The sequence below is a fragment of the Acyrthosiphon pisum genome, chromosome X, assembly GCF_005508785.2.
Source record: "Acyrthosiphon pisum isolate AL4f chromosome X, pea_aphid_22Mar2018_4r6ur, whole genome shotgun sequence".
Classification (NCBI taxonomy): Eukaryota; Metazoa; Arthropoda; class Insecta; order Hemiptera; family Aphididae; genus Acyrthosiphon; species Acyrthosiphon pisum.
Window position 1 is genome coordinate 16,087,240 of NC_042493.1, and position 26,979 is coordinate 16,114,218.

Below are 26,979 nucleotides of genomic sequence, written 5' to 3' on the forward strand. Positions count from 1 at the left end.
TTTTAGAAGTTATGGGGGAGGGGGACACATTTTACCACTTTGGAAGTGTCTCTCGCGCAAACTATTCAGTTTAGAAAAAAATTATATTAGAACCCTCAATATAATTTTTGAAGACCTATCCATAGATACCCCACACGTATGGGTTGGATGAAAAAATTTTTTAAGTCTCATTTCTAAGTATGGGGAACCCTCAAAATGTATTTTTTTTTTCTATTTTTGTGTGAAAATATTAATGTGGTTCACAGAAAACATCTACTTAGCAAGTTTCAACAATATAGTTCTTATAGTTTCGGAGAAGAGTGGGTGTGGCACCCGGTCGGACAGACAGACGGACATGATGAAACTATAAGGGTTCCGTTTTTTGCTACGGAACCCCAAAAAGGATCAATAATTTACCAGGAATTTTAAAATATACCTATAATTAAAGACTAGTTACTAGTATACTTAATTATACTTATTTTCAAATAAGTATATTTATAATAAATTATTGAGATTTTTTGTACTATTTACAAACAGTGTCCTGTGGTGATCCAAACCAATCAAAATTATATTTTTCTAATAAGAGCCCCCTATTATATTTTAGTCAAGCACAGATTATAGTGGAGGGCCAATGGGGACACGGCCTCAGGGCCCATTGATTTTGGGGGCCCATCTTTATCCCCAAAATATATTTTTTTAGCGTGTCCAATAGTTTTCAAAAAAAATAAATCGGGTAAGTGGATGTCGCTCTGCTGTACAGTAGGTTACAAGTGAGTCACTGTATGATGGATTGTATTAAATTTGAATTCAATGATATAATATCATTGTATACAAAAAACGATTCTGAGCGAAGACGGTTTGTCAGTCAGGATATTTTATATTGTTATTATTTATTAGCCTGTAAATTGAATTAATATTTTTAAATTTATCACAATTTTTTATTCCTTTCTATGGTGATAAACATTGCATTAGAAATTAAAATTCCATTTTTAGCGGTTTTTTAAATTTGCCGGTGGTATTTCCCATGGCATTAAATAACTATTGAGAAAACCGAAAAATGATCTCTCTAAAGTACCACCTTCATCCAATATGCTAAAATATAAGATATTATAATATGTTGGAATTGAAGCACTTCTGCAGGTAGAAATTTTGTATACAGAATAAAAAAAAATGATAAACACCATTGTAAAACCACTAGTTTCCTCACTTCGCTCAAAATCTAAAAATAGTTTATAATATTAATATTAAATGTAAAAAAAAATTATTTATAATATTAATATTAAATTTTTATAATAATATGTAAAAAAAAAAATGTTATATAATATTCGGATTTAAATTGAAAATAACATTAATGAAACTTATAAAGGAACCTTGCATACAATTTCTCAAGCTTTTTACAAAGTAAAATATTTATAGAGAATATTTAAAAAAAAAATTACAAACTTTGAACAATTTCTTAAGGCTATAACTAAAAATAAATGATTACTTTACTACAGTATTATCACATTTTAACAAATTATTATTAAACTAGAATTTTATCAAAACGCAAAATATCCAAAAACTCTTTCCAAACGTTTTGGTTCTGTCAGTTTATGTCTTGATAAATTTCCACTAGTAGAGAATGATTTTTTACATACATCACACTTGTATGGTTTTTCGTGACTATGTGTTCTATAATGAACTAGCAGATTATCATTTTTCATAAACTTTTTCCCACACTGGGTACATTGAAACCGTTTTTCCACAGTGTGAATGCATTTATGGGTCATTAAATTTGATTGGTCTCTAAAGAACTTTCCACATATAGTACACTTATATGGTTTATCACCAGTATGAATTTTGCAATGTCGTGCCACGTGGTGTTTTTCTTTGAATGTTGCATGACAAACATCGCAAATAAAACATTTTTGTTTTGTCTTAGTTACTTCACCAGCCAGGGCCTAGAAAACAATCATTTAAAAAATGAGTTAAATAAGTATTTAAAAGACACACATTGAATATTCAAATTTAAAACCTAATTAAATCGGTGTTTATTTATTTTATAGTGAACCATAATTTATCATAATAAAAATTATTTAAAGATTTAATATCTGATATTTCATCACACAAAACACTGAATATATTTCAATACCTAAATTTTGTAATAAAAGAAAAACTAAAGTTAAATAGATTTTAAAATATGTAATACTGCATTCTAAAGTTGTGAATACCTAATTTAAGTATAAGAATATAATATCTTAAAGAATTGACATTCTCTAAAATCAAATTTGTTTGATATTATTAATCCATATTAATATCATAAAATATTCTATTTTGCATATAATACCTATAATACTATTCAATAAACAATTTTCATACATTTTTATATTTTTTGTATAAAATGATATAGAAAAGTATATCAAATTTAAAACCTCACTCATTAAGTGTCAAATATGATGCAAATATCCAAGGAAAAAGTGGCTAAATATGCAATTATACCCAGTATGTTATACATAATAAAATATCAAAAATTTTTACAACAAAAAATGTAGGTAAGTAGATACTAGAAATTTTATCAGAAACAAAAAAATATTTAAATAATTACAATTTTAACTGTAACAGCCCCCCCCGCCCCCCGTCTCTGTAAAAATAACCTAATATATGTATGTGATTCATTGTTGTTAATATCTTATCTATGACAAACATGACAATATTTTAATAATATTCTTATAGGGGACACTGTAAAAAATTTATATCTCCTTTAAAATTACTAAAATTTATTTATCTTAAATCTAAATAGCTAATTTACTAAAACCCCATTAAATAGGAAATGTAATATACATTTATAAACAAATATGCAATAATCCTCTAAACATAAAAATATACAATATAAAATTTGGCATTTAAATTTGGTGTAATGTGAACCGTGGACATTTTAAAAACCTCCTAGACATGCATACACTTAGTACAAATATGCAAATGCATATAATTCTGGGCTCTAGTTATTATTAATTACAAATTAAAAAATGATTTCGAGAAGACTTGATCAGCCTCTATGTAAAGAAATTTTTAAATACACAAACCTTATTCCGACATGGATTTTCACCGAAATGCAATTGACAATGGATAGCAATTTTATATTTTTTGGTAAATGATTTGCCACAGGCATTGCAAGTATAATGATTTTCTTTATCTGTGGTACGTCTATTGAGGGTTTTCGATCTTGTTGTTGATGGCATTATTTCTTCATAAACCTAGGAATTTTATTTTTGAAAAATGCATTAGATAAGAATTTAAAAGACACTTGAGACATGCTAATATAAAATCTATTTATATATTTATTTATTTTATAGTTAACCTTAATTTATCATAATGAAAATTATTTAAATATCTATAATAGTAAAATTATGATCAATTTCATCACAGTAAAACACCACAGCCTAAAATAATGTGCAGTAAGACACTGTTAATGCAGTGGTGTACTACCCGTCGTCTTTTTTTCACTATTTCATATGAGTATTACAATATAATATTTTTTTACAAACAATATCACGATTATTAATTAAGTGATTAAATTAATATAATAAATAAAAATAAATAAATGTATTGATTTTATAATGATGTGTTTTTTTTTATTTATTTTATTTATTTGTCAATGCACGATAAGTAGTCGAAATAATACTTCGATTTTCCACTTCAGTATCTTGTTCGATGGCAAAGTGAATCTAGTTGTTGCATTATGGAAGTCTCTTCTATACACGATAAAATGTATTATTAATATTATTTGGATTTATTTTGAATTTTCGGTTTCTATGAATGCCAATAAAATTTTTAAAAGGGTTACTGTTAATATTACTTTTTTACAATATATTATCGTACCTATTGTTTGAAATTTTGAATACAAATATGAATAACTATTAACTATTAACTTAGCTAATAGTGATACATATCATTCAAAATGGAGTCATTTTTAAATATATATTTTAAAGAAACATCACGGGTCGCGAAAACAGGCACTGGTAAACACACGTTACCTATGAGGCTTAAATGCATGGTACATAGTTTTCAGCCCACTCAAAATGTTGATTACGTCATAAATTACGACTCAATATTTTTATATTTTTATAAATCATGAGAGAATTTTCAATAGCCGATTATGATTAATTTTAAATATAAATTTGAATATGTGGTGGGCCACGGAAGGGCTAGACTTTTTAAGGGTGGGCCGGGCCCATTTTGGCCTATTCCTGGCACCGCCATCGAGACGACAACACATGCTGGTGTGAAGTACTCTTAACTTGAATTGATTTTTTTTTTTTTTTTATCTACGTATAGTTTGTAAAGAGCTTCTTATTGTACGTTTATTGTAACCCAATGGTTATTATTAATTAAAAATTAAAAAAAGATTTCAAGCCTCTATGTAAAAAAATTTTTGAATACACAAACCTTATTCCGACATGGATTTTCACCGAAATGCAATTGACAATGGATAGCAATTTTATATTTTTTGGTAAATGATTTGCCACAGGCATTGCAAGTATAATGATTTTCTTTATCTGTGGTACGTCTATTGAGGGTTTTCGATCTTGTTGTTGATGGCATTATTTCTTCATAAACCTAAGAATTTTATTTTTGAAAAATGCATTAGATAAGAATTTAAAAGACACATGAGACATGCTAATATAAAATCTATTTATATATTTATTTATTTTATAGTTAACCTTAATTTATCATAATATATATAGAAAATTCTGATATAAACATTTAGTTAAATTTTCCAGTATCTAAAGTCATTCGTTTTTTAATTACAACAAAATAAGAAAATTGTTACATGAGAAATCGAGTGAATATCAAATGTAGGAAAAATATGGATTTCAAACGCTCATAAAAATTTAATTTGACTTTCTTGTAAACATTTTTTTGTTGATAAAGATAGATAAACTTATGAGGAATCTTGTATTACATTTTAAAATCTTAGATTTAAAAAGAAAAATTTTTACGAATTCTTAACTCAAAATAATTTACAAATTTTCGTCATTTTTACGTATTTTGTCAATATTTGAACTTTAGATGCTTATAAAAAAAAATTGTGACTATGGATTATTAATTTTTTTCATCTACCTTTGAAAAAATATACTAGGAGCCTTCTATTAAATTTTCAAGCTTTTTTAACTAACAAATAAAATTTTATTGATATTTATAGAAAAAAAACTAAAAAAAAATGGAAAATTAAAATGTCCGTAAAGAGCTCAAAATAAATCAAAATATTTTCAAAATTTTACCGTGTATAGAAAATGCGAATATAAACAACCTGTGAAAATTTCATATATCTACGGTCATTTGTTTTAGAGTTACACCAAAAACCAAAATCGATTTTGCGTAAAAATTCCCGTTTTTCCTTAATTTTTCTTTTGTTTTTCACGTTGCTTTTGAAAACTACTGGGAAATTTTTACTTTTGACCCCCCAAAGTACCAACTAGATTCACTTTCCAATCATAAAAGTTACTGTTGAAGAAAATCGAAGCAGTTTTACTGTCCTAAAAGGTGATGACAGACACAAAAATAAATAAAAAAAAAAATAAAAAAAAAAACACACATCATTGTAAAATCAATACATTCATCGTTCCACTCAGAATCTAAAAGGTGGGTAAGTAAATTCAAATTTTTACAACATTGGATATTGACTCGATTTCTCATGTGGCGATTTCCTTATTTTGTTGTAATAAAAATGTATTTGTTAGGTAAAAAAGCATGAAAATGTAATGCAAGGCTTCTGATTTATTGTTACAACAGCAGTTGAAAAACATTGAAAATACATAGGTATAATTTTTTTTATAAGCATTTAAAGTTCGAATTTTGACAAAATATATCAAAATTAAAATTGATTAATTATTTTTAGTTAAAAATGTATAAAATGTTTAACTTTTATAGCTAAGGATTAAAAATTTAAAATAAGGTCCCTCGTAAAATGGTTATAAATTACTTTATTCACAATAATATCATCAAATATATTTAGTAATATCATAGGCTGACTAACCGTTTTCGCTCAGAATCGTTTTTCTAATACAATGATATTATATCATTGAATTCAAATTTAACACCATCCATTACAGTTATTTTTTTCAAAGAATTTCGATAAATATCAACAGAGTAACAGCCAATTTAACTATAAATTACTGTAACGTATTTTCAAAATTGTATTAGATAATATTTATTCCCTTCGACCTGCATTACAATGCACAACATTTTATACATTTTTAACTACAAAATAATTATGAAATTTTAAATTTGATAAATTTTGTCGAAATTCGAACTTAAAATGCTTGTAAAAAAGTTGTGCCTATGATTTTTAATATTTTTCAATTTCTATTGTAACAATATAATATCAGGAGCCTTGCATTAAATTTTCATACTTTTTACCAAACAAATAAAATTTTATTGATATTTATAGAAAAAAAAAGACTAAAAAAATTGAAACTGAAAATGTCCGTAAACAGCTCAAAAAGAGTCAAAATATTTTCAAAATTGTATGGTGTATAGGTAATGCTAATATAAACATTCAGTGCAATTTTCATGTATCTTCAGTTATTCGTTTTTGAATTACAACAAAATAAGGAAATCGCTACATGAGTAATCGAGTGAATATCCAATGTTGTAAAAATTTAATTTGACTTTCTTATGGACTTTTTTTTTTGATAAATGTAGATAATCTTGTAAGGAATCTTGTATTGCATTTTAAAATCTTAGATTTAAAAAAAGTTTTTACGAATTCTTAACTAAAAATAATTTGCTAATTTTCGTGATTTTCCATATTTTATCAATTTTTGAACTTTAAATGCTTATAAAAAAAACTTTGACTAAGGATTTTTAATATTTTTCATCTGCCTTTGAAACAATATACTAGGAACTTTCTATTAAATTTTCAAGCTTTTTTAACCAACAAATAAATTTTTATTGATGTTTTTAGAAAAAAAACTTAAAAAATATGGTAAAAACTGACTGAGGAAAAATTCCCGTTTTTCCTTAATTTTTATGCTGTTTTTCGCTGTTTTTCATAAATTTTGATCTCCCAATGCCCCAACAATATTCACTTTCCCATCAAACAAGATACTGAAGTTGAAAATCGAAGCATTATTTCGATAACTTATCGTGTACACAGACACAAAAATAAAAAATAAAAAAATGTCTCCTTTTTAGAAAAACACATTTTTTTATAATTTTTATATCAACAAGTAGTTGTAATGGTTTATGACGTGAAAAGTACAAAATAAAATGTTTTGTTAGTAAATGTTCAAAAGAAAAGAAGGGGATGCATTTCAAGTTCCTAGCAAAACTAGAAGTGCTAAACATCAAACATATTAATGTCAACAATTTTTCCAAATTTTTTTTATATTGAGGAGGGGCTCGGACAAAAGCTCTCCAAGTGCCTGTGGTATAATAAAAAGGTTGGGAAGCGCTGGGTTATACAATATACAGTATTATTGTTGTACCAGAGTGATCTTTTCTAATACATTTTAACTGTATTTACTGATATGATAAAGTTTCTTTCATACACTAGTAGGTACATCACACTAATTTTACTCAGATCACTGCAGTTGTCTTTGCCCATAAAGATATTCGATGACCTAGTGACATGTGAAGTTTCACAAACAACCTTGTCACTCAACGTTGCATACATGTCTTCAAAGTTCAAATGACAATTAATATATTTTATAGGAATATTCAGATTGAAAAAAATAACTATTCACAATTTGATGTACTGAGTAAAGTATATTTTATTTCTTGTGAAAGTGCTTTGCGGTTACACACGTTATTAATATAAAATAATATCATGGTTATTATCTATTATACTATCACGGACAATTTATTTTTATTTATAAACAATAGTAATAGTATATCAGTAAAAGTTTCTCATTTCTTGTTAAACTTTCGAAAACACTGCTACTTATCAACAGGCGTGAATCTATCTATTGGACAGGGGAAGGGAAGGAACATTAGCACCCCCTTTGGAAGTGTTATATATTATTATGTATTTATTTATATAATATATAATTCATACAGCTTAAATTTTATAAATTTAAAATATAAATAAATTGTTTACTATTATTATTAATTTATCTATAATTTTGTATATGCTAAAATTGTATTTTTCTGAATTGTTTAGCCCCCCCCTCATTTACCATTTCGATCCACGCTTGTATATCGATAATACAAATAATATTCCAAAAATGATAACATGAAGTAATTATTGTTTGCTAATAGACATACCATAGATATACTTTAAATTGTTTAGACAAAACAATTTCCATTGCTGTGCAGTCACACACATACTAAATATAGTGTGTAACCAGTAGGTACATAATTTAGTTAAAGTTATAATAAGGGTTAGGATGGTTATGAACTACAAAATAGCTGATGATTACGGATAAATAAATTGAAAAATAAAGGCGTTTAAAAAACATATAATTATGAATTAAAGTTGCAATTATATATAAATTTCAAAGTTTTAGCAGTTTAAAGATACTAATAGGTATAATTGTTACAACAGACCACGAGGTCTATTGAACACTCCATATACTTATCTAGACCTCCAAATTGCAATATAGAATTACTGACAATAAAAATAAGTAATAAGAATAAGTGCATTTTTTATATAATCTATATAAAATACAGATATACAAACTTGGATTCATTTTTAGTAATTTACGATTTTTTGTTGTTAATTTTCGTATCGAAAACCATCAAAAAACAAAATATGCACTTATCAGCTAAACTTCAAAAAAATATACAAATATGTGTATGCAAAATAAAGTTATGATATTCTAATCTAGAAATCATGAAACAAATTTCTATCTAAGAATATATTAGGATAACCTACAAAAAACATGCAAAATCATAAACATCCTAACCCTAGTTATGATGATAAAAATATAGATGATAGTAACAGATGGAAAGGTAGGAAATATTTTTCTATAAAACATTTAATTGCATTTAAATAAAATATTTTAATGTCATACAAAATACAAAATATAATACACAATTAATTATTTGTTACTTATAATCCCAAAATGTGTGTGGTACCACACTAATATAACATTTAAGATTAAACCATTTAAATAGTTTTTATTCAATAAGTCTCTTATACCAATTTACAATTTATTAAATCTATTTCGTTCCTTGAGACAAGTTGTGAAATTTCACAAATATATAAACAATATATCGGAATACCCCATACTAAACACATTAACACAATTTATAATAATAATTATAAAAATATAATTTTATTCAAATATTTTATTCACTTACAAAACACTCAGAGTTGCGGGATGTAACATTTTTAATTTAACACATATTGAATTGTGATATACTTTAAAAAAAAGGCCGAAAAGACAATGAGTGCTTATAAAATTATTTTAGAAAAAATAAAATAAAATTCATATTCATAACAACTTAAAAATTATAATATAAGTGATTTTTTAATCATGTGCCGAAAATTGTTATATCTATTATTACATAAAAAAAAAATAATAATAGCGTCGGTGTACAAAGAATAAGAAAATACCGAAACTAAATTTCACATAATTCTTTTTTAAAAGAAACAATTCTGTTATAGCACCTGCTTAAAATACAGTACAAGATGGAATGAAAAATAAGTCGATGAAAACGCATAATAGTAGTAAAACAATATCTACGGATACATACTATAAACGTGTCGGAGGGAAATATCCTTTCGATGGGTTGTCATGATTTTACCAACTCATCAAGCTGTGGCTACTGTTTCCATTCGAAGAGAGCTGCGGTATTGAATGCTCCGGTTGCGAGTTCGGCGAACCGTATTGCAGTTTCAGGAACTTTTCGTAGTAAACATCCTGGGAGTCAGGTTCTCCGTTTCGGTACTCTTGAACCCGCCGTTTCATCTCTTTCTCCAGCTGATTCATGTACTGATGCTGACAGGCGATATCCATTAAAATCAGTTTCTGTCTACTGTTTGCTAACGAAATCTGCTCTTGAGTCGATCCACTGGACGGTACTTGGTGGGCGGTATCGTCGCCGCCACTGCCACCATTTTCTCCATCATGGTTATCGGACTTCGGTTCGTCGGCGATGTACAAGAAATTGTTCAACCGGCTGACGGGTGGTAACATTCTCTGATTGCCCAAATAACAGCCCCAGGCATTACTAATGGAATCATCGTATGGCCAAAGGACTTTGGTGTTCAAATTTTGGCCACGGTCATCTGAAAAGTACGTGTTGTTGGTAGCCGTTGAATCCGCGGCTGCCATGGTGCAAGTTTCTATCAGTTTGCCGAACGGTTGTCGCCGATTAAAAGCGGGTTGCAACAGTGGTCTACAACGATTCACGAAAAATCCGCGAGTCGACGTGACATTGGGAGGCAGCTTGAGCAGTGCCTTGGTGGCCTCACCGACCACAGAAGGAGGTTTCACTGTCGTATTGGGAGCGGTAAACGGCGGAGGACGCATCGACCGCTTACTGGCGGCTGTTGGCTCCGCGAAAAACGTATTGCCGGTTGTCGGTTGTTCGCTAAATTCTGAAGTAGACACCGAACTCTTCGTCTTTTTGAATATCACCGCTCCTCTTGTTCTGGCCGAAGTACCTTCGATGCCCGACCTCGATGAAATCGTTTTTGCGGCGGAATCAGTAGTAATAGTCGTCGGACACTGCAGTTTATTGATCGAAGTCGTCGTGGAAGATGTGGTCTGCGTTTCAATGACCGTTTTGACCGTCAGTACGGACAATTTATTATTCGATTTAGTGTCAGCGATAATTGACTGTTGTTTCAATACAGCCCTCCGTTCGTTTTCATGTTCCGGTTTGTCTATTGTCATAACGATTGATTTTGTATTATATCTATTCTCAGTGATGACAGATTTCTGTTCCGGTGCTGTCCCCTCTTCTACATCATTATTTTCTCCTTGTGCGTGTGCCGGTGTCACTGGATTAAAGATGGTCGTACCGATCACTGACGTCCGACAATAATCAGGAAATGGTCGAATTTCATCGTCAGCTGCTATGGCCGCGGCGAATGCATCTCGACGGCGTAATTGAAGTGTTCCGGCACCACGACCTGCCTTCAAATGCCGTTCCATCACCATGGCTTTGATGAATTGTTCACACGCAGCCGTCACAAGTGAGCATGCGTCAGCTGTCACGTCCATAGGTGCCGGAATGGTAGGACACAGAGTTCGCGTTACAGTTACAGTGCGCTGATCTTCATCGGTGATTGTTGTCGTTTTCTCATGGGTGGTGATGTCTTCGCCACCGGTTTCAAAAACTGCACTGGTGAATACATTATTTTTTTCACCATTCGGTGCTGCTGTTGAAATTTCTGCGGGAGGAATTGTTTTCAAAATGTTCAATGTTCTTGATACTCTAGGCTCGGTTACAGTAGCGTTGGCCAATGTTGGTCCACTTTGGATGGTCGATATTTTGTTGGATGATAATGATGTTTGAACTGCCGACTTGGATCTGTTAGGTTGTCGGACTGAAGGTGGCGAAAATGCCATTGACGCAGGCCTTTTGATCTGTCTTGGTTGTATGAAATGATTGCTAGTTGCAGCGACTGCCTCCGATACAGGTGAAATTACTACGGCTGACTTATATCTCTTGGGAGGTTTGACTGCCGGAGGTGACAAGTCCGACATTTTACTAGATATGGAAGAAGATGCATATCCCGCCACTGATGCAGATCGTTTGACAGGCCTAAGACGTTTTTCATGTTGACCAAGTTTCGTTAAAGTAGGTGATACGTCGACAGTTGAGGTATTGGTGGTCGTTACTGCTGATTTTGATCTCTTCTGCGGTCGGACTACTATTGCTGAGGTTGAAATTTTTGTTTCTAGCGTTGGAACAGAATTGTCTGTCGTGAGGAGTGGTACAGATGAAAATGCTACTGATGCTGATCTTTTGGTTGGCTGTTTTATAGAATTAGATGGTTGTTTTCTGCTGGCACTGGATACCCTTATAGCCGACTTGGATCTATTATGGAGCCCAACTGATGGCAGAGATGACAACCCTGCCACATTTTTGGTCGATGGAGGATAACTTGTGGTCATAATTTCCAATGACGGCAGTGTTTCAGTGGAAGTCAGTGAAGTAGACCTTTTGGTAGTTTTTTTTTGTTTTACTTTAATATTAGAAATGGGCGAAGTGGGAACCGTGGCTGACGCTGAACTTTTTGTCGAATTTTCGATGACAGATATTGGCTTCTTTCTTGATGACCTCGACAACCTTGCTGGTAGTGTTTTCACTCCTTCGGTCAAATGAGACGAATAACTAGTGCGTGATTGGATGTCATTTTTTCGTGGTATAGCTTCTTTGGTTACCTTGCTTAAAGTAATTAGGGCAGGAAATGATGCCCGCGCGCAACCTTTCCAAACATGACCATTACCACATAAAATGTTTGAGGAGGTATCCACATTTTTCTCTATCCAACTCATGATTGCGGATAATGGTGTTACTGGTGAGTTGGCTAATTTGATATTTTGGTTGTTACTGGTGTTGTCTACGTTGATGTTAGTAGACGCCACATTGCCATCATGTTGATACAGTGAAGCATAATCAAATGGTATCCGTGGAAGACTCGGAGGTATATATGACGCAATAGTATGAGCAGCCGACATCGTCATTATAGTGGTCATGAACCGCCCATGAATTATTTGTTCTATGGTTCCTTCAGAAAATCCATGGTCACGGAACGTAAAAACCGCTGGTCCGCGAGTTTCCAACGATAGAGTACGATTTAAGCGTCGATACCGCCGCACAATCTTTGAAAGTGTGTCATTTCGACGATGATGGTTTGTAGTATCAACTCTATTTTTTTTTATATTTTTGGTATTTTCGGTTATATTATTGCTACTCTGGGATTTGACTATTGACTTTGTCATTTTCATATTTGATTTTCCAGTAGATGTTATTATTGGCGTAGGTATTTGGCCAACTGCAGGCTGATGGTTTTGGGTTAATGCCGCCGGTGTTCTTCTGATGACACCCATTGCTACATTTGCAATTTTGTTAATGACTGATTCTGTCCTATCAACACTATTAACGTATTTCGAACTGAAGATTCCACCCTTACATTGTATTATTTTTCTACCATCAGGCACCACGTTTATACATTTGCTGCCAACACTCGAAATCATCGATGAAGTGCATTCAACCACGCCTATCTTTAATATTTGATTACTGCTATCATCCACGGGTGTTTTGTTCATAACAGCCAATACCTCTTTTGGTCTGTTGACATGGGCCATCTGTGTTGGACTGCCAAAAATAGACTTATGTACCGATGTTCCTGTCATTACATCTTTAATGTTATTTTGTTCACTGATAAGTGTTTTATTATCTTCATCTTTAGTTGAATTTAATTTTTTTAAATCTTCCCATTTGTCTTCTATTTGTATTGTTTTATCTTTATTAAAATATTCATTCTTCGTCAACTTCAAATCTTTGTTTATGTCAATATTGCTTATGTTATCTTTACATTTTATAATTGAATTCATGTCATGTATTTCCGATATATTTTCAATATCTGTTATCACTCGTTGTGTACTGGGAAGTGGTTTTTTTTTTATAATTTTAATTGTTAATGGTGATTTTTCTGAAACTTGCACACCAAAGCTAGCTTCGTTCGATGACTCAGTGCTAGAATCAGAATCTAATATTTCGATATCGTCATCAGAATCCACAAGATTAATAATGGGTATATTTTTGTCAATACCAGTATTTTTAATAAGAGAAGGCACCGATCGCTTACGACTAATGGAGTTAAACGGTGACTTGGATCTCTTCTTGCTTGACGATTTAAGTTTTTTACTATTATCATTAGTTTCATCTCCACTACTTAGCCGTCTTTTTTCCTGTAGTTGGTTATTAGAACGATGAGTATGTTTGTTATAACTGGGCGTGGGGTTATGTATTAGATTTTCTGAAACAAAAGCAATTGACGGTTGCTGTGTAGTTATCATCATTGGAAGACATGAAGTTTGTTTTGGCATCGGTGGTTGTTGAAGTTTTAATACTGTTGAATACACCAATGACTGCTGTTTAGCCGTCATTGGTTGATTCAATTCAAGTAATAATGAATAGGTCGACAATTGTTGTTGCGTATGTTTCGACGATGAAGGACTTTTCAAGTTCAATACAGCTGAATAAATGGAATTTATCTGTTCCGTCATCATTGGATGTTGCTGTAGTTTGATCAGCACGGAACAATTTGAAGATAGCTGAGTTGTATCAGACAACATGGGATGTTGTTCTGGGCATATTAATATCAGTAGGTCTTCGATTAGATCACGCAATCGTTGTTGTCGCCAATTTAGATGTTCGCGGATCCGTTGCAACTGTTGCAATGAACACAGGGTTATAGTAGATGAAGCCATCACCACTGGAACGTCATTATTTTGAGGTATTTGTTGTTTTTGCTGTTGAACACTCGGACGTCTTAAGTCTAACATGGATTTAACTGAAACTTCTTTCCGTCTTAACTGCTCAATATCATCCAATTGTTGTAACAACCAACGTCCAGGCATCTGAAGTGAAAGCTGCCACATTTCCATCATTGGTTTTAGTTTATTGTGTATAGTACTGAGCCTTCGTTTTAAAACCTGACGTCTCTCTTCCACATTTAGACATTGTTGGTTCGCTGATGTTGTCGCAGTTGGTTGATATGGTTGCATTGGTAAATGTGATATTAACTTAACCGAAGACATCGAGGATTGTTCTATAGATGTTAAAGGTCGCTGTGGGCTTAGTTTAACGGTAGAAGTCAAAGATTGTTGTTTTACGGTTGATGGTTTCTGTGGAGACAATATCATTGAAGTTATCGAAGGTTGTCGAACAGACATTATCAATGTCTTCGAAACTGATGGTTTTAGTGAATTGTCGATTTTACCAGGATGGATTTCGTTTAATCTATCCAGTTGTCGCTGCAACGAGGACCGTTGATTATGCAGGTTATACGCCAATGTCTTAAGAAGAAGCTTGGTAAATTTATTTGGGGTTTGGTGATTTTGCATTTCTCTGGTGTCAATGATAATATCTTGCTTAGCTACCGATCGCTGATTTTGCTTCCGTAGTCGCTTATTGCGATTTGAGTGTACCTGGAGTATTCTATTTCGTAGCAAGAACATGTGTCTTGAACTTATAGCTGGTGGCTTTATTTTCGTTAACATTTGACCACGATGGAACCGCCTCCGCGTTACTTGTTTATGCTGTTCTATTGGAGATTTATTTTGTACTTGGGGTTTATTTTGATTTAGGTGATTGTGTTGTTTTGATTGTTTTTTTGATGGTTGATAAACGACTACGTTTCCTTTACTACGTAATTGGCGAATATTGACTGATTCTTGATGTTTGTAAGATTTTTTTGGTTGATTTTCACTGGTATCGTTCAAATTTTGTGGTACTTGTTTTTCAAGTTTTTGATTTCCTTGTTTGTTTAGTGGGTGTTGTTTTAAAGCTAGTTTATGTGTTGACCGCTGTCGCTTAATGTTTTTTTTTGATTTTTTGCTTGATTTTGAAGTTTTATGTTTTTTCTGTTTTATTGGAGTTTGCTGAGAATGGTTCTTTGCTGCTTGCTTTTGTGTTGGCTCTTTTTGACGGTGTAACATTCTTGGTTGTCCTTGCATGGGCTGCGGTTCCAAAAGTCGCATTTGCTGCTGAAGTTGTTTTCGTTCAGTATATCTTAACGGTCCTCCGTTAAGCTGATCAAGAGTTTTAATTAAATTAGGCTTATTTATTTTTCTCATCAAACGTTCATTAAGCTCCCGACAAAATTTTCTATCGGTTGCCTTATATGAGAATAATTGCTTTAGTTTGAATTCCCATTGCTTCTGGTGTGCTTTACGTATAATTTCTAACTGCTTCCATCGATTACTGATACCATTGTGCTGATCTTCATACAATATTTTTGTTTCTATTTTATGTCTTAGTAGATCATCATCAATGAACACTGGTTGTTGATATGTGTCCCGTTTTTGGCCAACGACTGTTGTGCCAATAAGTTCATCATCACCATCATCATCATCGATTACAATTATTGGTATTTCTGATTGTTGTTGCCGCATATGGCCCGCCGCACGTAACGTATGTGCTTGTTGATGGTGTACTGGCAACACTTGAAAGGGTGTTCGTTTTTTTAGCTGCTGTATCCGTCTATCACGTTCTAAACGTTTCTTTTCTTTTTCCCATTGCAGGCGTTTGTCATAATTCAGCAGTAATTTTACTTGTTGTTCCTGACCATTTATCATAGCCTTCCAATGTAGATCTACTTGTTGATCAAGCTGTGAAATCTTGGATTGCAACTGTTCCAACCACCTTCCTTCATCGTTTGTCATCATACTTATTAAATGTGGTTCCATCCACTTTTGAAGCTTTATTTTATTAATCAATGTCGTACTACTTTTCGGCATAATGCCTATGACTGATGCAATTCTTGTGTCCATTTGCGGTCTAGTCAACTGCGGTAAATTGCTAATTGGCATCACTGCCACACGCGTTACATCTAGATCAACTTGATTGTCAACGCCCGTAACTAACGGTGATATTTGCCGTGGAAGACCAATTGTCGACCACCAAAGCTGTGATCCTCTACTCGTTTGTCCCTTTGTATTAACATTAGATTCATCTCCAGGCATAGTTATCTCGGGTAGAGTCGCAGTTATAGGCACTGATGTAGATTTGAAACGCTGCTGTTGCTGAAGAACATTAATTATTTGCTCGTATTTCTTTTTCACAATTCTACGCAACAATTGTTCATACAGTGGAAGTTCCTCGTCATAACATAACGTTGATGACACTTTAAATTTACTAACCATCCAATAAGGCCTCTTTTGCTGAATAAAGGACCGTCCAACGCCAGAATCTTGTTGCTGCTTGTCTTGTAATTTTTGAATCTTTTGTTCGTTAAGTTGTTGCTGCCGCTGTCCTAATAGGTGTTTTTGTTGTTCTAATTGCTCAATTCGTCCAAGTCGCTTATACTGATTAAGATGTTTTTGCCGTTCTGGCAAATGTTGCTCAGTGTGCTGTAACTTTTGTCTTTTTAGTATTTTTTGTTCCGCGAGATTTTGCCTGGCTGATGTTTCTGATTGCATTATTTGTTTCATTTGTAGTTGCTGATAAGCAGGTAGCTCTCGTTCAAGTCGTTCTCGCCCATACCGTCCAAGCCTCCGTTTTTGTTGATCCAACGAACGTACGGATTTTTGGTCATTATTACAGGAATAGTATTGATTAATCAATTCTTGGGTCCGGCGTAACCTTTGATCTTCGTCCATCAATTCATCGTTATTTGACTTTCCTTCGTATGCGGGCCATAGGTCACGCCAGTTTTTTAGATCATTTTGTTCCACGTTATTAACATCAAGTTTATTGGAAACTACTCCTGGGAAACGTATAATGTCGTCAGAAATAACAACATTTTGGTACATTTTTTCTTGCTGATTTTTGATTTTTAACAAAAGATTAGCTATTCGTTTCAAGACAGTACGTTCTTGACTATCGTCAGGTAAATTAAGTAAGGAAGTTGAATTGTCTAGTAGTATACATGAATTGTTAGTTGATGCTAGAGGCTGTTGCTGTTGTTCTTCTACGGACGGATTGCACTTAATAGAAGTCTTTTCAATAATATTTTCCAGCGGCCGAAGGTACTGTTGCAATTGGACCATATGTTGTGACCGTTCATTCAGAGGTAAAGTATCTACAAGTTTTTGGTACTCGAATATCATATTTTTCATTTCGATACGTTTGCATTTTTGTCTATCAATTTCAGATCGCAACTTCTGTTTCCGGTTACTTAGATTGTGATTTGAAACTTCAAATTTTGCTGATGTGTATGTCACTACTTTTTCCTTCGATGAATGCTGTAAGTCATTTCCCTTGTTTTGTATCGGGTAGCTTTGTGTAACAGCCGCTTCATATGCAACAGGTCGTTTATTCCACTGTGTCAATGGGGCCTTCCATTGCACCGATCGCAATTCTTCAACGTCCACTCGTGTGTCTGATACTTGACCCCTATTTGATGGCCTAATTATTTTATTAATAGAGTTATGTTGCTCTAGTTGATTAACGGGGTGTTTTGTTTGATCTTTATTATATGAATTCGTTTTTGTAACTGAAGTAATTGTCACTTGTTTTGAATTTCGTTTTGACCACTCCGTCAACGGGTTCGTTTTTAATATCAGTTTCCCATTCTCTTGTCGTTCTTGTTGAACTTGTTCGAATGTCTTTTTCGCTCCTGGCAATTTGTCCACATTTTGTCTTCGCTTTCGTTGTTCTGGTAACATTTTAGTATCATTAATTCTTCCTTGTTGCATCTGCTGCTGTTCCCGCCGTACTAAAAGTTCCGTCTGCAGTCCTTTGCTCACTTTATTACACTCTTTTGTGGCCAACGTTTTATCAGCTGACTCAGTAAAATTGCATTTATCACTCGTTGTGTGCGAATTTAAAGGATTCTGAATTCTGAATTCCATGGCACAGTCAAAAGATTTTTTTTGAACCATATTATTAATATTTCGTCCATGATCAGTCTCCAAGATTATGCAATCTTGTTGCCTCTCAACTGATGATTCTACAGCATCAATTTTAGAATTTGATGCACGCATTGGTTGCAACCGAGTTCGGACGCCAGGTGGAAGAATGGCCGCGGCTGGCAACCGATTAGTAGGCCTTGGTAACTGATCTATCCGAAGATCATGCAAAAGCGGAGGAAATGGTGGTTCAATAAATGACGACCCAGACGACTCTTCGTCTGAAGAATAATAATCACCACCACCATAATAAAAGAAATAATCACTCAATTGCTGCCCTTCTTCTCCATTTTTAGCTTTACTGCGATTCACAGAGCTAAATTCTTCTTGCTCTTCATTGTCATTTCCCCGATTCATATCCTGGTGTATGTTGCCTACTGGAACTTTTTGCCGCTTTGACCTCATTAGTTGGGAAGATGATAAATATGGCGACAAGACGTCATCCGTTTTCATGTTTGTCTCGTCATCTTCTCTATCGAAACCCTCCTGCTCTTGTTGCTCATCTTGGGCACGTTGCCGTCGTTCTTCCTCGTCACGTCGAATACGTTCCAGCTGTCTGTGTCGATCCAACAAAAATTGCTGTTGCTGCAAGTATCGAGCCCCGATTGTAGGATTTCTTGGAGTAGTATTAGTTTTTGAAGAAGCTGTTGATAGTAGAGGTGGTGGTGGTGGTGGTGGTGGCATAAGTTCACTTGCTCGCCGATCGTTGTCATCTTTTCCGGAAGGAGACACAGTACCTACAGTAGTATCAGTAGCAGAAGCTGTAGCAGTAGCAGAAGCTGTAGCAGTAGCAGAAGCTGCAGCAGCAGCTTTAGCAGTAGCAGAAGCTGCAGCAGCAGCAGCAGCTGCTGCAGCCGCTCTAGTTTTGCGGAGCTGAGTCTTCTTTGATGCAGCTAATGCTGCTTGAGCCGCCCGTGCAGCAGCATCAGCTACATTTACTACACTTCTTTTATCTTTTGGTAGCAGTGGTCTTATCCGGTTTCTAGTATCCCCTAAGCTATCAAATCGAGCTTGTTGAGGACTTTTATCTACCAATAATTCACAATTGATTCCTATATTATGTTTTCCTTTGTTTACTTTGTCTAGGTTATCTAAGGTTTGTCGCACCTTGATCTCTTCATTTTTTGTGTTTGCGGTAACTAAAGATGTTGTTTTTTTTGAAGAACTAATATTAGTAATAGCATTGGTTTTCACGAGACTATTATCGATAGTTTTTCCTTTGGCAGCAGACACACTTTTTTTTTCATCTGTTTCGACGTTGATATTTTTCTTGGTACTTACTGGTTTTTTTTTCTTCGAAGATTTCGTCACGACTTTTTTCTTTTGGGTGTCGGGCTTTTTATTTTCGGTTTCTATGGTTGTTGTCTTTTGAAGTTCCTCAGCATCTACCTTTTCCTTTTCAGCTGCTTTTCTTTTCAGCTCTCGGTCTATTTCTTCTTTGATTGTAGCCAATTCACGGGCTCGTAACTTTTTTCGTAATCGACGAATCTGTCTTCGGTATTGACATGGTTTGTTATCCGACTCTCCACACGGACAGTTCTTATTTCGGACCTCTAGGACATAATCAACATTACTACTTATTTGTAATCGTTCCTGCTTTATTACTTGTAGTAACTTGGTAATAGCTAAGAATCGTTGTCGGTCACGCAATAATCGTATCGTCAAGGCCGTTGATTGAGGACGAACATTTCGTTTAGATTGATGGTCAGCAATCGTAGGTTTCAACTGTTTCTTTCCACGATTTTTCTCTAGTAGGTGAACTTCTTTCCAATGTTGTCCGAGAAAATTTTGTTGCGGTTCTTCTTCATCATCTTTTTCATCGTCGTCTGTCTCATCGTCTTCAATAGCCGAGTCATCTGTAGGTAGGTACTCTCGGGAATCAATATTTGGCTGTTCTAAGTATGATCTATCAAAAAACTTCCGTATCCGAGATTTTAAGTTCTTCTCTCGGATTTTGAATTGTGCCAGCACTTGACGGCGTCGTCGTGACATACGAATCTGAAGCCGACGCAACTGTTCTCTAAGCCGGCCTTCTTGATTGGCGAGACAACGAAGGCGCTTTTTGAGTTCACGCAACAATTTTGAACAACCATCTCGTAATCGCACCATTGTATCTAACCGTTTTTGTTCTTGTAACCGTTGCAATTGTAATATTTTCGTGACTTTTGCATTTTGTTTCTTTGGAAACCTCTTCTGGTACTGTACTTGCCTTGCTCTTCTCACCTTTTCTGTGTTTTCAGCTACCTCCATCAGCAACGGAAGCAATTTGCTTGATGGTGGCTTTATCAAAACCGCCGCAGCTACAGCATCAGCAACTTTTTTTTTCTCTTGTTCGTGGATCGATATTTTCAGTGTTGAGTGTTCATTGTTTTCTACCAATGAAGACTTGCATGGCAAATTATTTGGCCAATACCAATGGGCCAAGCTACCAGGTATATTAGGGTACCAGTGGTCACTTGGGCCACGCACTTGTGGCACATCTGCGTATGTGTACAATCGTAACGGGGACCCAGTTTCGGAAACACCTTGGGAACGTGCTTTACGTTGTTCTAACCACTGACAATTAAGTGGCAACCACGTTAATAAACTGGTGACTAATGCGTTATGCAACGGTACTCGCTCAGCTAAAATAGCCTTAACTTCTTTTTTTTCAATATTAATATCCATGTCTTCATTTATTTCAGCCACTTTTTTTGATGTAGGTGATTTAGACGCAGTTGAATTAATTAGGGAACTATTATCTTCTTTAATCTTTGATATGTTGGCTACCGCCTCCTTTTTGACAGTTTTTTTCGAAGTTGTATTGTTGGTTTTAATAGATGAATTTTTTCTATTGTTATCAACATCGACATTTTTCATCAGGGCCATCCATGAAACATACAACACCTTGCGAATCTCACGATCAAACTCTTCACGCGATAACCGGTTTGCCATCCAGTTTCTCAAAATGTCATCATATTGAGCCTGGTATTTAGGTCCTAAAACCACTTTCAGTGCATCGTACCGTTCTTGAACGAGACGTTCAGCTTCACGAACTAAATTTCGTTGCTTACGTATGGTTTCGTCATCGTCATCATCATCCGACGATGATGATAACAATAAATCTTTTTCACTAACTGGCACATTTTCGTTATTCTTTCGTTTGATAGAAAGTTGATACTGTTTTTCAGAACCAGCTTTTTCTATTTGCCGAAAATGTTCTGGTTCCTTTGATTTTTCACGACTATTGATCGTTTTCTCTTCATCTTGTATTTTCTGATCTTGGTTTCCATTTACAACTAACGACAAACGGTTTTCTGAAGATGCCTGTTGTCTGAGCAGTAATTTTTTCTGTAATTGCTGCTGCTGTTGTTGTTTAAGATGTTGCTGAAGTAAAACTTGTTCACGGAGCTGTTGTTGGTGCTTTTGTTGCAGTTGTTGCTCTTTGAGTTTTTTTTGTTGTTGTTGTTGCTGCCGTTGTTGCAATAGAAGGCGTTCTTGAAGTTTCTGTCGTTGTTGTTGCTGTATCTCGAGTTGCTTTTTCAACTTTTCTGGTTCCGGTTTTTCTGGTTGTTGCAATTGTCCTACTATCACACCACTACGTTGAGGTTGTTCCAATTTATGTTTTAACTGATCTATTTCTTTCTTCTGTTTAAGTTTTTGTTGTTGTAGTTGCTTGTTTATTTGTTCCTGTGAATTTTTTTGTGATGGTTGTATATGCAATTGCTGTAACTGTTGATGGGACTGTTTAATATGTAGCTCCTTTGCCAGACTTTCATTAGACAAGTTTAGGTTATTTTTCTGCTGCTGCGTTAGAGGAACAACAGTACCTTGAGATAATTGCCCTTGTTGCAGTTGTTTTTTTACTAAATCTTGTTGTTGCTGTAGTTTTTTTACTACATCTTGTTGCTGCTGTTGTTGTTTTTTTACTATGTCTTGTGGCTGATGTTTAATTTTTACTACATCTAGTTGTTTTTGTTGTTTTTTTACTATGTCTTGTTGTTGCTGTTGGTTTATTACATCTAATTGTTGCTGTTGGTTTTTTACTACATCTAGTTGCAGCTGTTGATTTTTTACTACATCTTGTTGCTGCTGTTGTTGTGTGGGCTGCAATAATTTATGAGCCAACTGTTTTTGAAGTGTGATTTGCTGTTGAGATTGTTGCTGGTTAGTTAATTTTAAAATTTGTTGTTGGCCTGCTATGACGACACGTTGCTGCTGCTGTATCGATCCTATCGGCCGTTGTATCACCTGCTGATTAAGTACTACTCCATTTTGTGAGGACGATTGCATTTGCTGTGTCTGCGATGTTTTGAGTTGACCAATAACAATACGTTGTGACACTGGTTGATGTTGATGCGCAATCTGATGTTGCTGTTGACTTGAGGTGGATGTAACAACACGTTGAACCTGCTGTTGGCCAGTAGGTGCGACAACAACACGTTGCAATTGCTGTGGTTGTTGTTGGATGTTTGATGTTTGGGTGACCACGTTTTGCACCTGATGTGACTGTTGTTGACTAGTACCTGGAATGACAACATGTTGTAACTGCTGTTGCTGTATTTGCTGACCGGTGTTTGTGACAACAACACGTTGCATCTGTTGATGTGTTACAGTGGTCGGAACAACGACACGTTGCATTTGTTGGGATTGTGGTTGTCCGTTGTTCCCTACCATGACACGTTGAATTTGTTGTTGCTGTTGTTGTTGACCAGTTCCTGTAACGACAACACGTTGCATCTGTGGAGGTTGTTGGCCAGTGTTTGTTACAACAACACATTGCATCTGTTGTGGTTGCTGACCGGTGCTATTGTTAGTAACCACGCGCTGCGGTTGCTGTGATGACAACTGCTGTTGCTGTGGTTGATTGCCCAAAACGACGATACGTTGTGGATAATTTTTATTCTTTAATAATAACTGTTGTAGCTGCTGCTGGAGTAGTTGTTGAGTATGAGGAGGGGGCTGTTTTTTTGACTGTTGTTGTGTAGACACGGAAGAATACTGATTATTCTGTTGCTGTACAATCTGCGATTGTTGCAACGAATTGTTTTTTTGTAGTGCTGGAGGCTGTCTTAAAACTTGAGATTGACGTTCAACTTGAGTCTTTGGTACAACCTGTGTTTGTGTTATCAGCTGAGGTTGTTGCACAGTTTGTAGTTGTTGCAAATTTTGTAGTTGTGACACATTTTGTAGTTGTTGTACACTCTGAAATTGCTGCTGCGGTTGTTGTAAAAATTGCGATTGCTGTTGATGATGCTGAGGTTGTTGATTAAGTTGAGACTGTTGCATTAGTTGTGATTGTAACTGCTGCAGCGGCTGTTGTCGTTGTAAACTAGGTTGTTGCTGTTGTTGGATAACTTGTTGTCGTTGTAAAATAAGATGGTCTTCTTGATTTTTGTCTTCGTATTTATTGTTATCATCGAGGGTTAACAGTTCTATAATGGCTTGATCTTGATTTTTCTGATGTTCCAGAAGTTGCTGCTGGTTCAAATTACCATGTTGCATACCCCGTTGTTTCATAAAATCCTGATTCCGTATCAACAGTTGTTGTTGGTTTGGCGATAATTGCTGCTGCAAATATTGCGGTTGTGCTTGTAATACCTGCTGCTGTGGCTGAGAAATCGGTTGTGTTTGTAAGAGCTTCTGCTGTGGTTTTAACTGTTGCTGTTGTTGTTTAAATTGCGGCTGTTGGAGATTAAGCTGTTGTTGCTGCTGTTGTTGTTTTAATAATTGCTGGTGTTGGTGTTGCTGTTGTAATTGTTTTTGCAACAGAAGTTGCTGTTGCTGCAATAGCTGCTTTTTGTCCTGCTGCTGTGGCCGTCCAGGATCCATTGTCGTGACAGGTTAACTAAAATCTTTGTAGCTATAGTTACCTATACACTAATATACCTAAATAAAAAAAAAATAATAATAATGTTGGTACTTATGTTATTAAAACCTTATCAAAGATCGAACGTATATGACATAGTTGGGATATCAACCAACTTTTATATAATGCGTAAGTAATAAGAAAATATGTTTCAAACTGATAACTTATGCTTAGATTTATACAATTATGTAAAATCTTACGTGAATCGTTATTTGCCAACAACAATTTTAAATCAATTTTTTCTTTTCTGTTTTTAATTATAGATACTATTTGAAGTGATTTTTATAAGTAATTATATTGGGTAAATTTAAAACAAGCACAACACACAAATAGGTGCTGTGCCTATGCATTCTAATATATTTTTTCAAATTATTCTAACATTCAACATTTTAAATAATTAAATAATAATTATAAAATTGATAACATGGAATAGTTCTGTTTTTTAAGCACCTAAACTTACACACCATATACAATATACCCAGATCTTTAAAAATATAAAATCCATCAATGTAATGACAATAATAAAATACTGTGTGAGCATATTTAGAAATATTGTATTTTGAATTAATTAATATGAAACATAAGTTTGTTTGAATTCACTATAAGACAAGCAAATTTATATCATGTAATAATTTGTGTGTCGGATGACCCATCCTTGAAAAAAATACTTCATACTATGTCTTCTGAAAAGTATTAAGCATATTGGTTATACCCGAAACAGAAGAAGCAGTATTTTTTTCTAAGCGATGCTCGTTATAGTGATTTCTACTGTACCTAGTTATTTTGGGATTCTTGGAAATATATTTCTTTTAATGATAATGATATAATTATAAATAATATTTCTTAGAACTATGCATAGGTTGAACTGCACTCAACTTTTAAGGTAGTTCTTAACTATATATTAAGTGCGATAGATATATTTTATATATTGGTTTGGTTGTTTAGATTAATAGATTACATAGATTTCAAAAAAAAAATAAAATTATTTCTTCTAAGTTGATGTATTATAATAACACATATCTTACCTGGAACGAAAACATTAAATTAATCAAGTATTAATTATAATGCCTTTGTCTTCATCAACTTGCATATGAAAAGGCTAATGAATTAACTAGTTTGAAGCTGTTTTCGTGAAGGTACCTATAAGAAAAAATAAATAAAATATAGACAATATTTATTTTCTCTAAAAAAAAAAAACTGTAGGTACCTAAATGTTGTGGGTAAATTATTATTTATTATAGATAAATAATAATCATTGATTTTATCAAAAAAAAAGGACAGAACTTAATCTAAAATGACATTTTTGTAGTTTTAAATCATTTAAAGACAATCAAAAGAGTGAACTTAAAAGTATCAAACTTAAATGTAAGGATATAATCTAGAATATGTTAATATTTATATTTCAAAGTGAGTTTTAAGTATTTGCTTTCCGTCGTAATTCCCATTTCTATTATTTAGTATATATTTAAATAAAATGTTCAAAAATACCTTTTTTTTGCTACTTTTTAAAGCATAATTTTAATTTTTCATGCATATTTCAACATTTTAGTGCATTTATTTATGCATATTTAAGATTTTTTAGCAAATATTTGGTTGGTTTTTAACACATATAAATCCGCGCTTTACTTATAACTATATAAGCCGGGATATAAGCTAAAACATTTATAAATGCTCAAATTTGTTTAAAACTTAAAGATCAGTAAAAGTCTAAGAGATGCACCCAGGATAATATTTTTACATTTATATTGTATAATTGATTAAGTAATTCTAATATTAAAGATGATGACACAATATTGGTTCTTCTATGTCATGCACTTGTAAAACGGAATCAACAATAGCTTCCTCTCAACGGAAATAATTATAATCTTTACTACTTCACTATTCTTGCCACTAAATAAAACTTTTTTTAGTTTAGGTAAATGCGTTTAATTTAACTAATAAACATTGATATCATTACTTCAAACATATTTTGATAATAATTTTAAGTAAATATGAGCATTATTTTTAACCATGACCTTTTTCAGATTTTATATGTTGTGAACCTTATTAATTACTGTGAACAAAGATATATAGGTATAAAATAAGTAAATATATTGTTAACAGATTGTATAATTTAATTATTTACACATAAAAAATAATACTAATAATAATAAAAAAAATATTTATGATATCAGAAATATACATATATGCAGTACGCACATGTAATAAATACGTCATCGTACAAGCTATAAAATCTAAGGAGGGTTATGGTTCAAAATAATGCTTATATTTTTCAAAAAGTAGCGACCCTAGAGTACGCTAGTTTAATCTTATGACTCATTTTGGTACGTTTTTTCATGTTGGCCGTAAGAGTCTGGTCTCATTACTCTAGTCTTTATGGTTAACAGTTAGGAAAGTCAAGGCTAAATTCTTGGCAAAAGAAGATTGCTATTTAGTAATTTATGTAGATGTATTAAAGCTGGATGTATATAAAAAAAAAATTATAACCATCAAAATAATAACAGATTATTTTAAATATTATCTATAAGAAGAAATTAATCATAAAAATAGTGATGTTATTATTAGTTTTCCAACCACCAAATACATATGGATTTAACAAGTCTTAAATAAAAAAAAAAATCCAGTATATAA

General features: G+C 33.4%; 2 protein-coding genes across 2 annotated transcripts; both read right to left on the minus strand.

Annotated features, from left to right (window-relative positions):
* Positions 1 to 1,336: 1,336 nt before the first annotated feature.
* Positions 1,337 to 4,645, minus strand: LOC100572669 (putative zinc finger protein 702). Its single transcript, XM_003248168.4, has 3 exons — positions 4,405 to 4,645; positions 3,042 to 3,212; positions 1,337 to 1,919 (listed from the first exon to the last, which is right to left on the minus strand). The coding sequence occupies exons 1-3, from the start codon at positions 4,558 to 4,560 to the stop codon at positions 1,518 to 1,520; spliced, it is 729 nt and encodes a 242-aa protein (XP_003248216.1). The 5' UTR covers positions 4,561 to 4,645; the 3' UTR covers positions 1,337 to 1,517.
* A 4,298-nt stretch (positions 4,646 to 8,943) lies between these two features.
* LOC100164466 lies at positions 8,944 to 25,489 on the minus strand. The gene is made up of 2 exons (XM_003248167.4): positions 25,374 to 25,489; positions 8,944 to 24,368 (listed from the first exon to the last, which is right to left on the minus strand). The coding sequence occupies exon 2, from the start codon at positions 24,309 to 24,311 to the stop codon at positions 9,708 to 9,710; it is 14,604 nt and encodes a 4,867-aa protein (XP_003248215.1). The 5' UTR covers positions 24,312 to 24,368; positions 25,374 to 25,489; the 3' UTR covers positions 8,944 to 9,707.
* Between the last annotated feature and the right edge of the window lie 1,490 nt (positions 25,490 to 26,979).

Bases quoted from the DNA above. Each gene is read 5' to 3' on its own strand.
- LOC100572669 (XM_003248168.4), bottom strand. From the start codon at position 4,560: ATGCCATCAACAACAAGATCGAAAACCCTCAATAGACGTACCACAGAT. The intron at 3,213-4,404 runs GTTTGTGTATTC...TAAAATTCCTAG, and splicing joins AAAATCCATGTCGGAATAAG to GTTTATGAAGAAATAATGCC. The intron at 1,920-3,041 runs GTTTGTGTATTT...ATTGTTTTCTAG, and splicing joins AAAATCCATGTCGGAATAAG to GCCCTGGCTGGTGAAGTAAC.
- LOC100164466 (XM_003248167.4), bottom strand. From the start codon at position 24,311: ATGGATCCTGGACGGCCACAGCAGCAGGACAAAAAGCAGCTATTGCAG.